Source organism: Schistocerca piceifrons, chromosome 2 (assembly GCF_021461385.2).
Source record: "Schistocerca piceifrons isolate TAMUIC-IGC-003096 chromosome 2, iqSchPice1.1, whole genome shotgun sequence".
Classification (NCBI taxonomy): Eukaryota; Metazoa; Arthropoda; class Insecta; order Orthoptera; family Acrididae; genus Schistocerca; species Schistocerca piceifrons.
Genome location: NC_060139.1, coordinates 451,639,553 through 451,654,065, shown reverse-complemented (window position 1 = coordinate 451,654,065; position 14,513 = coordinate 451,639,553). Strand labels below are relative to the sequence as shown.

General features: G+C 41.4%; 1 protein-coding gene across 2 annotated transcripts in view; it reads left to right on the top strand.

Annotated features, from left to right (window-relative positions):
* LOC124774993 (cytokine receptor-like factor 3) overlaps nt 1-14,513 on the top strand; it is a 148,877-nt gene that overhangs the window by 81,037 nt on the left and 53,327 nt on the right. For both annotated transcript variants that reach the window (XM_047249744.1, XM_047249743.1), the window contains one exon: nt 11,330-11,460. In XM_047249744.1, coding sequence (XP_047105700.1) covers nt 11,330-11,460 — 131 coding nt within the window. The remainder of the gene's footprint in view (nt 1-11,329; nt 11,461-14,513) is intronic.

The window sequence follows — 14,513 nt, the reverse complement described above, 5'->3', positions numbered from 1 at the left end:
CCCAACAAAGAGGATTTATGGCTGCTTTTAGAATTGCAGCATCCACTTGTGCTCTGCCCTCAGGAAACAGCTTATTGGGTAGCTACCTCACCCATTTCTGCTGCTTGGTGACTTTGATGCACACCATGCCATAGGGGTTCTCCCAGAACCTGTTGGAGAGGTGCCCTCTTGGCTGATCTTATTAATCAACTTAACCTTCTCTGTGTTAACACAGAGCACCCACATTCCTTTCAGACTCCGTGTGCACCTATTCCCATTTGGGCCTATCCTTCTGCACTGCTCATCTTGCCCATTGTCTTGAGTGGTCTGTTCTTTCTGTCATCTACTCGAACAACCATTTCCAGTGTGCTGACTCCTACCCCACCTCCGTGCACACTCAAATTGCAGCTTACTAAGGCCGACTGAAGGCCTTACTCCTCCCTGGTTACCTTCAACAAACACTATTTCCCCAGTTGTGATGACCAGGTGGAATATCTTACAAACATTATCCTTATCGCTGCAGAATTTTCCATTTCTTGCACTTCCTCTTTAATAGGCCGTGTCCCAGTCCCTCGGTGGACCGAGGCACGCTGCAACGCAGTTCGCGCATGGAGACGTGCTCTCCTTGATTTTAACCACCATCCTATGATGGCAAACAAAAAAGCTAGCTGGATTACATTCACTAGTCCTTTTGACAGTTCCACCCCCTCTTCTGTCATGTGGGCCAACCTCCAACAGCTGTCTGGGACCAAGATCCATTCCCCAGTTTCCAGGCAGTAGCAGACGATGTCATCATGGACCCTATCACCAACACCCTGGGCCGCCATTTTGCCGAAATTTAGAACTCCTCCCACTATCACCCTGCCTGCCCCCATTGGAAAGGAGTGGAGGAGGCTCTGGCGATACCCTTCTCTTCTCAGAGTTATGAGTGTTACAATGCCATCATTACTATGAGGGAGCTAGATCATGCAATCACTTCATCCAGCTTCTCTGCCCCAGGGCTAGATGCTGTTCTCACTCAGATGTTGCAGCATGTTTCTCTTGCAGGTAAGCACTTTCTGCTTGATACATGTAACCACATCTGGACAGAGGGCAATCGTCTTTACTCATGGAGCATTGACAATGGCTTCAGTTTTTCCACTGAAAAAACTGTATTTATGAATTTCTGGTGGTGCAATTGGTTTCTCCCACCATCTTTACATCTTGGGCCTGTTGCTCTTCTTGTCGTTGAAACTACGAAATTCCTGGGGCTCCTGCTCGATAGGAAACACTCTTGGTCCTCCCTCTTACCTGGCAGCCCACTGTATGTGTCCTCATTGGTACCTCCTGAGGTGCAGATCGAGCCACCCTCCACCGTTTGTACCAGTCCCTTGCTTGTTCGAAACTAAACTGTCAGTACTTTGTTCGTGCATCTGCGCATCTGTACTTCTTACACCGTCTCGATACTATCCACCATTGTGGCATCTGTTTGGCCACTGGCACCTTTTACACTAGCCCGGTTGAGAATTTGTATGCCAAAGCTTCCAAACTTCCGGTGTCCTACCGCTGTCACTTCCTCCTCAGTAGATATGGGTGTCGCGTGTCTTACATGCATGGCCACCCGTCCTACGCTGCCTCCTTCGATGACTCCTTAGATTGCCTGTATGGGGTGTGTCCCTCTTCTCTGTTACCTCCTGGAGTTCGCTTGCGGCGCTTGGTCCTGCAGTTGATCTTCTTGCTTCCTGCAGCTTTCCTGGTGGGTGTGAACCCTTCGCCACCTTAGATTCATGCGGCGGCCCACGTTCACCTTGGTCTTCATTCACTTCCTGAGAACACTACACCAGCCTCGCTCTATCACCTTCAGTTTCACAACCTTCACGTGGAATTTCGCAATAATAACTGTGTGTACACTGGTGGCTCGTGGACTGGCCATGATGTCGGGTGTGCCTTCATCGTTGGTGCCTATGTTTTCTAGTATTGGCTTGTGGCACACTGCTCAGTATTTACAGTAGAGCTCTTTGCTATATATCAGGCCACGGAGTACATCTGGCGACACAGGCTTTACAGTTGTGTCATCTGCTCAGACTCTCTCAACGCCCTGCTAAGCCTCCGTGCACTGTACACTGTCCATCCCTTAGTGCAATGGGTCCAGGAAAGCTTGCACCTGTTCACTCTATGGAGCCACTGTGATGTTTATGTGGGTTCCTGGTAATGTCGGTCTGATAGGAAACGAGGCTGCTGAAGCTGCTGCCAATGCTGCAGTCCTCGTACCTCAGCCCACTAGTTCTTACATTCCCTATGATGATCTCCGTGTTGCCGTCTGTCAGGTGATGGTGTGACTTTGGTATTGCCATTGGTCCTCCCTTCATGTGAATAAGCTCCAGGTTATTTAGCCTCTTCCAGTGGCTTGGATGTCCTCTCGCCCCTCCCACCATGAGGAGGTCATTTTAACTAAGTTGCATATTGGGCACTGCCGTTTTAGCTATCGCTATTTTTTAAGGGGTGCTGCCCCACCACTTTGTACACCTAGTGCCCAACTTTTAACTGTATGCCATCTTCTGATGGAATGCCCTTTGTTTGACTGGTTATGTTCCTGTTTTGCATTTGCTGTCTGAGGAGTTGTCGGCTGTTTTAGTGAATGATGTGTGGGCTGTCAACTGCGTTTTGCTTTTTCTCCATCGTAGCAGTATGGCAAAGACCATTTAATTTTTAGTTCTGGACCTCCATTTCTCTATTGCATATTTTTTAGACCTTTCTCATTGTCCTGGTTTTTAGCCGTCTTGTCTTCTGTCATTGGGGATTGACATGTAGTCTTTTTTAAATCCTCTCTCTGTCTTCGCATTTCACAGTTTTGACATGGGCACATATGACCCTAGTTGTTTTTGTGCCCTAAAGCAATACAAAACAGAAGGGGGGAGAAGTACGGAAGTCCTTACATTTTTTTGTCAACTAATGTCTTTACTTATGCTTGAGATTTCAAAATTTGTCAGGGAAAAATTCTAACACTTGTTTGGAAATCGGGAAATATTAGGGAATTTCACTTGGGGAAACTTGTGGCAACCCTGTACATGTTCTGACATGCCTGCCCCTTATTGCGACTTTGCTACAGCAAACATTATGAATTTAAATTTGGTGAGATTCTCTATCCACCGCATTTTTACTGTATATATTGTAATTTTTGCGAAGTTGTCCTATGGAAGCCTGATCACCTGTCATGCAACACACACATCCCAGTGGTAGTGAAAGGGTTAAAGACAAGGAAAACAAAGATAACAAGCAGATAAATACAAAATAGGAGGAAAACATTTCAATTGAACAAGAGAAGACAGGAGAGGAAACCCAGAAAGTGAAATACCAGAACAGACAGAATTTGGATACCAGAGAAGCTGAAATGACAAGCACTATTATCAGGTCAAAGATAAAAGGAGGATAGACTGAATCAAAAAGCGAAGAGGAAACAGACAGACAATGGTACCCAAATGATATAGAAAGTGTTGGACATATTGTGAAAAGCTCCTGCATTTTGTTGTTCAAAGTGAATACTGCACATGACATGGTTGCTGGATGAGACACATTTTCATATATTTGGCTACAGTAATTCCTTAAAGTTTCATGTATATGTATTCAACAGCCCTGCTGTCCTTTAAAATCAGATTGGTGTTTAGTTCACAGTGTCTCAGCCCTAACTTTGCTCTGTGAAATTCAATAACTAAGAAAATTGTGAAGTTACTAAGGTTCTGTTCTAGCAAATGGGACAGTTAGCTGTCTGTTTGCACATGAGCTAAAGGAGGAAACTGTTTTTCCCTGTGCACTTTCTGGGAAATGTGCCCTCCAGAAAAAAGGGCAATGTATGAAGCTTTCATGATTACTGTAGCAGAATCTTGTCAAAAGACAACTCACAAAACCCAAAGAAATTCTTGTCATATTTAAAGGCCATCAGTAGCACCAAAGTTAGTGTCTACCCACTAAAGAATGACAGAGGTAGCACAACAAAATTAGAAATGATGAACTCAGTTTTCAGATGTTTATTTACAAATGAAATCTCTGAATACTGCTCCACTTAAATTCTTGTACCACTGCAGAGAAGAATGATGCAGGTATAAGTGCTTTTGACTTACAGAAATAACTGAAATCACTTTAACTTAGCAAAGCTACATGGGCCAGTCGAGTTCTTTTCAGATTATATCTAGAAGTTTTGGCTGAGTTATTCCCTTTTTTAAAAAAATTTAATATAGATCTATCAAGCAAACTACTGTGTCTGGGAGTTGCAAGAAAGCACAGGTCAAATGAACCTATAAGAAGCATAACAGAAGCGATCCCTAAAACTACCACCCAGTATCTTTGATATCTATCTGTTGTGCAATTTAAAACAATATTTTTAGCTAAAATGTAATGAAGTATCTGGAATAGTATGACCTACATTCCAGTCAGCATGAATTCTGAAGATATCGGTCATGCAAAACCCATCTCATGACATCCTGAAAGTTAGTTGGATGGTTCTTCTGGGTGGAAAAATCATCAGAAATTATTCTTAAAATATATGCCATTGTAATATATTACTTAGTTTCTTTTGTACTAACTACTTCCAATGAATTTCCACAGAATAGTATAAGGGTTTGGATTTATTGCATGAGCTTTTACAATTGTAAGTTCAGTGTGGCTATCTGAGTCCTACCAAACAGTCTAACTGCTCCTTGTTTGATTAAAACAATTTTCATACACATTCTTCTTTGGTGATTTTTGATCTCTTCTTCTCTGAGTAGCCCCTTCAGCATCTGTGGAATGTTGGAAACTCCATGACACATGTGCTGTGACATAAAAGCATCTGCAGACGAACTCAAACTGCTACACCCTGTCCAAGGAGTTCCTCAGACAAATAACAGCCAAACAGACTGTCTTCACTAACCCAGCATATCCTATGTAAGAGTGCAAATCTGTGTGCTATTTTAAATATCTCTTTAGTAAAACATGAATAAATGCACAGTTTCTCATTTATATATGACTGGCTTATCACCCGCTGCTTTGTTCACTGAGACTGTGTGGCCTGCAAAGATTTTTTTTTGTTTTCGTTAATTGAATTTTATGTTGTTCATAAATTGCCACAACTTGTGAACTTTTAATGCTAATTAAGGCCATAAAAGTGTGGTTTTCTCTGAATGCACTTTTGGCCATAAAAAAAGTGATTCTTGTAGCTATAGTCCAAGGATTTTGTTAATCATGCCTTTTGTGTTCAGTTTCGTAAAGTTTTTTCATTCCCTGTTTCACTCCATTAGGATGCTGAATTTCCAAAAACACTTTTTATTTCCAAGTGAGAAATCAAATACCAATTTTCATAGATGTAGCTTTAAAAATGCTTCAGTAGTTCTGTGATAATGTACAGGGTGACAATTACTGAACTATATGAAAAAAATGTAATTTAGTTACGAACTATGGCATGCACATGTTTTATTTGAGATGTAAATGCCACTACAAATATTTGGATTTAGATTATGACACGTTTAATATGCCTGCCATCATTGACTATGATGTGGCGTAGACAAATAACGAAATTCTGTATGACCTGCTGAAGTGTCGGAACATTGATGCTGTCAATGACCTCCCGAATGGCTGTTTTCTGCTCAGCAGTGATTTTGGGGTTATTGCTGTATGCCTTGTCTTTAATATTGTCAGACAAAAAGTGATCTGGCATAAAAGTCAAGCGCCAGCAAGATGGTCAGGAATGGTAGAGCAGAGAGGGCTGTGAAGAAGACGTCAGCCAATGGTATGCTGACCAACTCCTCTCTAAGACAACACCAATACAGCTGTAGCCTCTAGCTAAAGAAAACATAAGCGCTGCGCACCTGGCTGCAGCCCAGTTGAAGACTGGCCGTTCTACAAGCTCTGCAGCAGCTATATACTGTATGTGTCACTTGTATTAGGCATTGTCTATACTGATGAAATTTCTTATTTTGTCTGTCGCCTATTGCTTGCAACACATCATTGTAAATTCTCAAAGATAAGTATTGTCATTTATCTTACTGTAATAAAAATTCATTATTACAGTTTGCTTGAATTGTTGCCTAGCAATCCGAGAAGCAGGTTTCCTAGGCACTCCGTATTTGCTGAGTAGGCAGGACACAGCAAAAAGGAGTCACATGTGTTCAGATCTTGAGAATATGGTGGCCAATAAATGCATGCTAGTGGCCTCTGGGTATCCCAGAGCCAGAATGTGGTTCCGAAAGTGCTCCTCCAGGACATCAGACACTCTCCTGCTTCAATGGGGTCAAGCTCCATCTTGCACAAACTACATCTTGGCGAAATCAGGATCACTTTGGATAATGGGGATGAGATCATCTTCCAAAATCTTCATGTACCATTCGGTAATCACCATGCCATTAAGGAATATCACACGGATTATTCCAAGACTGGACATTGCACACCGCACAGTCACCCATTGAGGGTGAAGGGACTTCTCGGTCGTGAAATGCGGTTTCTCAGTCCCCCAAATGCACCATTTTTGCTTATTGATGAACCCATCCAAATGAAAGTGTGCTTTGTCTCTGAACCAGACCATACTCACGTCAGAGTCCTGTCGCCAATTCTGTGGACAATAGTGTTGGCGAAACACAACTGCTGTTCCATGACCCTGAGGCTTAATGGCTGATGGGTTTGAATTTTGTATGAGAAGAGATGCAGGTCTGCAACAATAACTTGACGCAGCGTCGCCCGGCTGATTCCCACCTTTTGTGCAGCTCGTCTGATCAATTTCTTGGGGCTGGTTTGGAACACAGCACATACCATCTTGATGTTTTCATCCTTTCTAGGTGACCAACATTGCTAACACTGTCATCACGAACTTTAGTGTTATTGCTCGCATAGTAGACCTTCACAAGTGCTATACGCTCGGGCACGCTATACCGTGACATTTTCACATGCAAAAGGCTGACAACAACAAGGTGCACGTCTATGCGCATTCTAATACCAATCATGCCCCGCGACTAACCGTGCAGTTTAAATGTCCTAATGCAAACCGTTCAGAAGTTATGATGATTTTATGTCATATAGTTCAATAATTGTCACCCTGTATTTTCAAAAAACCTTTCACCCATTATTTTATTCCGTTAGTGGTTGAATTTCCAAAAATGCTGAAACACGAATTTTTTTTTTTAATTTCTGACTGAGAAACCAGACACTAATTTTCATAGTTCTACTTTCAAAATTCATAGCAACATGTTTTCAAAAAGCCTATCATCCCATATTTCATCCCCTTAGAAGTGGAATTTTGAAGTATCATTTCTAAAACGATGCCTACAGTATAAGTACCTTACTTACATAATTTTATTACATGAGGATCCTGGGGATATACTAAAGCCCCTTTAGATTAGGCTAGCTACAGTCCACACAGGGGCATTGAAGCAGTGATTCTTCCTATGTTCCATATGTGAATGAATCAGGAAGGAACATTAGTAATTCGTGTAAGGGAAAGTACTCTCTCCCATTCATTTTACAGTAGTTTGCAGAGTGTAAATGTATTGATTGTACATAAAACGTTGTCACCTGGCATATTGTGTAGGTAGCACCAACTGCCCTCCATTATCAGAAACACTGTGTGTGCATCAGCAACCATAATGAAACATGACAGTGGTGCATTGTACAATTTGGAGACCAGGTTTATTGTCCATAACATAAAAAATAAAACCTTAAAAAAATAGTGTGTTGAGCAACAAGTCAAAGCCAAACACATATAATACTTCTATTTTAGAGAAGACATATTTTGAACTATATGATACTTCTGTGCTAAGCTGTTACATCCTCAATGAAAGTAGGTGGAGAATGAGCAAAAGACAGTGGCACTGTTCCTCAGCAAAGCTTATGACCTCCAAAACTTTACTGCAAGTAAGTGTTGTAACTATTCACCCTCACTGGAAAGTAATAGTGTGCTTCATATGTCCACCACCAAGTGACTTGCTGGACACTACTGATACTCTTAAGCTATCAGATAAATCAGATTTCCAGTCCATTTCTAATTCTAGTAGACTTAAGTGCTTATAGATCTTTAAAAGTTTCTGTCATAAACTGCTCCAGCAGTTGAATGATAGCACATATAATACATATGTGTAAAATATCGAGCTCTGTGAACCCTTGGGTAACTGGTCTTAACAGGCACTGGTGGAAGATTGTAGTGATGGTTGTGTCTCCTAATACTGAAAATTAGTCAAAGGAGATATTATGACAAGGGAAGACATGCTGATACCTTTGGAGAGATCTCTAATAGAAGACAACCTATCAAATACTGGCGCAACGTTGCCAGGAATGGGAGCTCATGCCACCACAATTAAGAGAAAGAGAATTCCTTTTGTTGAGTTCCTGCCATGCTGATTTAATTAATTTCCTCAGAAACTGTAAACGTAGAAAATGTAGCCATAGCTGAAGTGCACCCACATACACATGCAATGTAGTCATAGCCGAAGTGCACTCCCTTACACATGCAATTCTGAGTGCTTGGTCCAAGCCATTATGCAATTGTAGGAAGCATAACAACTTCAGTTGGGAAGTTCAGAAACATGACAGATTTCAGCTGTTTGCTCTGCTCACTGCATTAGTAGATGGAAGGCCTGGACTGTCTGCCTGTCTGTGTAGGTGATTATATAACATCCCTGATCATTTTTTGTGTTTGTCTTTTCTGTTCTGTATTTCTGAACACTTAATGCTGTATCTACAATCTGATACTAGTGCTAGTGGTCTTTTTTCAGCCCAGGCAATATGTTGTTTCCCATGACAAACATACTGTAAATACTTTTTGTGACGTGGTGTAACCTCATCCTTCCCAGAGGATATCCTGGCAGAAAAACTGTCCAGCTTGCAGCTTGTATCCCTTTGCCTGGTACCTTCAGAAAAAAGGTTGAGGATAGTAAACTGTCCATGATGGCCCTTTGTGGCCTCAGCCCATTCTGCCTTATTGGATGATAAAAATTGGCCTTTAAATGAAACGTGAAAGTCGCCACTTTGCCAACTACAGTGGTCCTCTTCACAAGGACACCCATTTTTAAAAAAATAATAGGACTCATATTTTAACTAACCTCCTTGAAAACATATTGAAGTTCAAGCACTACATAATAACAACAGTGTAGTGACATAGTATTTAAATATAACAGTTTAAATACGTATAACTTCCAAACACAAGGTAGAAAACAATTTTCAGCACTGCCATGTAATTGTCAATACTTGTAGATCTCGCATACCACTCCTACTGTATTTTTTGACTGCATTTATAGGGTAGTTGAAGATGACCTCCACCTGAGTGATCTCTTCCATCCTTTGTCACGTTCTAGACAGAGCAACTCGTAAAGGGATGTCATGAAAGCTGGCACTCATCAGGGCATTTTATAGCCAAAGTGTTTTTGAACACTAAAATAGTTTCCAAAATAGAGTTCATCAAAATAAAAATGTAATCCACTACATTGCGTATAATTTGTTTTTTCATAAGATCTCAGCCAAGCTTGAGACTTAGTTGCTTCTTGATAAAGTGAGTAGTAATTCCTCACAATGAGAGTGAGGCTGTGACACTCCACAAGTCCACATGCATGTCTATAGTGGAGAATGTCACATCATTGTCTTTGGTTAAACAGAATAAGAACGATCATGGCATAGTAAGGTTCTCTTGTACTTTGCACTTACTGAAGAAGTATACATCTACAAACATTCAACATTAGTGCAGTATTATCATTTTAATCTCAGCAATAAACACTAATTACAAGTAAAGTGATTATACTGACATATTTATTTAAATAGTGACATACAGAAGAATTACCCAATTTATGGGATGTGTCGAACAGTGAATCAGCAAAAAGTGTAAAACCAACATGCCAGTATGTACTATTGATGTCAAAAACCAGTGTACGAGTGATTTTGAACATGACAGGATGATTGGTCTCATGGAACTAGCTTTATCACACTATGCTATTCTGACTGCTAAGGCGCATGTTGGTAAGATGTGGTGGATGTATAGAACCAATGGCTCGTTGCAGAAACAGTCACAGGCAGACTACAGCAATCGTCCTAGGGGTATGCAAGCCAGCCACCTGTGAAATTTTGCAGATTGACACTCCAGTAATGCTGGGTTGGCATTCTTCAATACAGCAGTCTACTGCAGTGGTGGGTTGGATGGCTATGTGCTGTAGCCTAAAGCAATGTTCCACAGACAGCTACATGATGGGATGTGAGTCTCTGTCATAACAGCTGGGACTAGTATATTATGCTCCCAATTCAGCAAATACCTTTATTATGTCAACACTGCAAATTCCTGTGCTACGGTCTTGGTTCTGGCCACCACTCAGATATGCAGCTCAGTAGCTACAGCTTTAATGAGCAGCATCGTCACCCAGACATAGCCACCAGGGTGTGAGCCATCAGCTCATCCCTGGTGGTTCTGGGCTTCAAATTGGTAACGCCTAGGCGAGATGTGTCATTGGGTAATGTCGCCTGACACTCCAGCCAATCTTTGAGAGTCCTAGGTTTGAGTTGTGGAATCTGAAAGCCCCTGCAAGCCACCTTGAGGCATGCAGAGTGTGCCAGTGTGACCGTATGTTTGCTGTGCTTTGGAGTGGGCATCCATCCCACGTCAGTAAGGTTGCTGTCTCCACTGGCTGCTGTTGTGCTGTCTTGGCATTCTGTTGCCTCAGTGGACTTGCTGGTCTAACCATGACTGGAACCTGGACCGGAGTTGTTGACCTAGTGTAGGAGAATTTTCAAATAATAAAGAACGTTTTACTGACCCAGCATTCTTGACTCTGTGCTCTCTGCAGTACTGGAAGATCCCACCCTCGTTGCACATGCCATTCTGGTGGCAGTGAAGTGGTCAACACAAATGCAATACCTGTATAGGATTGCATGCAGTGATTTTTTTGGGTAATTCCACATGACATAATTCAACAGGACAATGACTTGTCACATATGGTGTTCAGTGTGCAAGAATTTTGCAAAGAACAATGGGTAGATACTGCTGCTTTCCTGGCACATGTTTTCCTGACATGTTGCCAATAGAACATGTCTGGGATATGCTTGATTGACAATTTATTTGTCCCAAACTTCAAGCAACAGCAAATGATGCTTCAAGGGCAGTTTGGAGTTGTTGGGAATAAATCTGGGCTTAGTTGATTCCATGCAATGAAGTTTTAATTGCAAAGTGCAAGGGATTTTCACACTATGCTGAATTCATGGAATCAAATATCATCTACAGTCCAAAAGTCCTAAAAATTAATATATTGTCTTGCAATCTGAGGTATGAAATTTGTTTCACAGGTATGCTTCTTAGTTTGACAAATGTCAGTGTACTTTTATTTTAAGTTATTGTTTATTTATAAGTTTTATTGCTTTATTTTTCATTGACCAGGCTGGGAGGAAACGAATCAGAATTACATTGTAACGAATGAGAAGCAGCTGGCAACCAAAAGCACTGCAGAACCATCTGTCCTTTTTTCATGTGGACCACAGTTTGGACCAGGACATGCCGTGGAATTCACTGTAAGTAATAGGTGGCAGATTCAAAATGTAGCACACTGTTTAAGTGTAGTGAAAAAAAAATTCTCAACAGTTTTTTCACCTACATTTAATAGCAATCCATGAGATACATTATTTCACCTACTCATTGTCAGATAGGATGTAAGTGTTTGTTATTAAAGCAGTCTTTGTGAAGGAAGTACAGTAGTCGTCGTAGTAGCAATAGTAGTAACAGCTGACTGCCAAGGATCATTTTACAATGTTAGAGCTTTTGTTATACAAAGATTCATGAAAATAATTGTATATATCAGCAGAATAAAGGTATTGGAAGTGCTTTTCCTTAAATCAGATTCTGATTGATGGTATAAGGAAAAACAGTCATTGACATAAGGAAGCTGTTGGTGCCTGTAGCTCAGCTAATAAACTAGCACTCTTTTTTATAGTGCACAATTACAGCACACACCAGTGACCCAAACATTATTTATATTTGTATCTAATGCTCAATGTGTAACTCTGCAGGAAATGATCTCAGCAGTTTGGTCCTATAGAAACTTACCACAAATTTCTACCTTTGCAAGAAGGTAACATGTTTTCCTGATATCATTGTTTGTATTCTATCTGGTATTTTCCATTATTGCAATAAAAGTGAAAGGTGATCAGATGTTGGGAAACCTTTATTCGGGGCGCAATTTCTGTTTCAGGTTGTAAGCAAGAGCCTCTTCAGACACCCTGCCCACCCCCTCCTCCTCCTCCCCCCCTCCTCCTCCCCCTCCCCCCCATCCTCCCCCCCATCCTCCCCCCCATCCTCCCCCCCATCCTCCCCCCCATCCTCCCCCCATCCTCCTCCCCCCATCCTCCTCCCCCCCTCCTCCTCCCCCTCCTCCTCCCTCCTCCTCCCCCTCCTCCCCCTCCTCCTCCCCCTCCTCCTCCTCCCCCTCCTCCTCCCCCTCCTCCTCCCCCTCCTCCTCCCCCTCCTCCTCCCCCTCCTCCTCCCCCTCCTCCTCCCCCTCCTCCTCCCCCTCCTCCTCCCCCTCCTCCTCCCCCTCCTCCTCCCCCTCCTCCTCCCCCTCCCCCTCCCCCTCCCCCTCCCCCTCCTCCTCCTCCTCCTCCTCTTCTTCCCCCCTCTTCCTGCCTCACCCTCCTTTCCTAATGTTCAAAATAGTTCAGTTTAAGGCAGTGATAACTTCACTCAACAGTGGCCTATAATCACGTCACATCTGGTTTGATCTGTGCTTCAGTACTTCATGATGTGCTTTTAATTTACTATGCTGTAGTTTGATTATGTGATGGTGATTTGGAATGAAAGAAGTTGAACCATATACTAAGTAGCACTCTCCTGCTAAATTCTATTCCACACGCTCAAATATTAAAAGCTCAAATTTACATCAATTTATCCATATTAGTAACTAGAGTTAAATGCACTTCAGTTAACATGACAGCTCATTTAAGACCAAATAGTGTGTCTTCATCGCACATAAACCATCCTGGCATTGTAAATTATAAATAATTCAATTTAAGTTCATACTAATAATCGGATTACCAATACTTTAATATTTCCATGCTCTGCTCATTCTGTATTTCACAGTAATCATATAAGAAACTAAATAACATACAAACAACAGAGCTTAATGACATTTTGCACCTTAAAAAATGATTCTGCGCCATATGCTAGTCCATGTGTGATTGAACTGCCCATCTCCAACTACAGAGTACATTTCATCCTTTATTGGTGCACTTCAACAATGCCCAGTATCAGAAAAGGACTGTCTTGAGGGGAAAAAACCTTGTTTCACAGAGCGCCTAGCATTCAGTGCACATTGATTATTCATATGATTTTCAAACACATTTCTGTCGGTTTTTGAACATTTTGAACACATTCTAAGTTGATTTCTGAATGAATCATGAGTTGACTTTCGAATGCATGTATAGTGTACTTGATGTGTCTGTCAGGGAAATCCTCGCCGTATCTAGAAATAAACCTTCCTGCAGACAAAAAGGGATGAGGCTATATGAGCTGAGCGGAGAAAGGCTGAACGGATGAATGCCAATCGCTGTCTGATTATGTAGTTGATTGGGTTCGCGAGTGATTAGTATTGTTATAATTACTAGCGAAATCCATAGATTCAGACTACCATTGTGGAAAGAAACGACTAACAGGAATAATGGGTAAGAAAGATTGCATATTATCTTCTTGGTGTATCCTAGAAAATTTTTGGCCAGATTGCAGCACTAATAAGGGCCAGTTGTACAGTGGCTACCAGCAGCTAAGTTCTATTCTGGAAGTAGTGGAGAAATGTGTTGTACGGACATGCATCAATGCCTAACCGGAGAATAGTCGCAGGATAACTAAACCGATGATTCAGGCAGGGTTAGTGAAGTTAACCGATGAATAGTTACAGAATTAGTGATGACAAGATTGTTTGTTAGAATGAGGAAGGAGAAGAAACAGGGATATCAGACAAATTAGGGAAGAATATGATGATTCCAAATTTATATAAAAATTTCGTACTACTACTTTTCCATCTCCATAGATTACTGGTAGGACAATGGAAAACGAATCAGTGTGTGAAAAATAGAAAACAGAAGTAAGTGATGAGGATATGGGATTGGAAACTGAAGGAGAGTGAAAGTGCCGAGAAGTATAGAGAATTAATCACACAAAAATTTCCAAGGCGTTTTCTGTGATGTAGAAAAAGAATGGAGTTTATTCAAAGACACTTTAGTCAAAGCAACACAAGAAGTATGTGGTACAACATCTGGAAAGGAAAAAGTAAGACAGTCAAGTTGATGGGACGATACCACAATCCAAGCAGTTTGAAGAAAAAAATGGAACATGGAGAAAGTGGTGGAAAACTAAAACTGATGAGGACCATAAAATATATATAGAGAAAAAGAAGTAGTGCAAAGAAATAGTGGAAAAAGCAAAGAAAAAGGCATGGGAAGAGTTTATATTTTAAAAAAACTGAAGATGTGAAGAGCAATAAGAAAATCTTCTATAAAATGATAAAAAATAAAAGGAAGGCTTCTGAAGTATCAGTAAAGATGGAAACAGAGGATGGTACTGTGATTGAAGATCT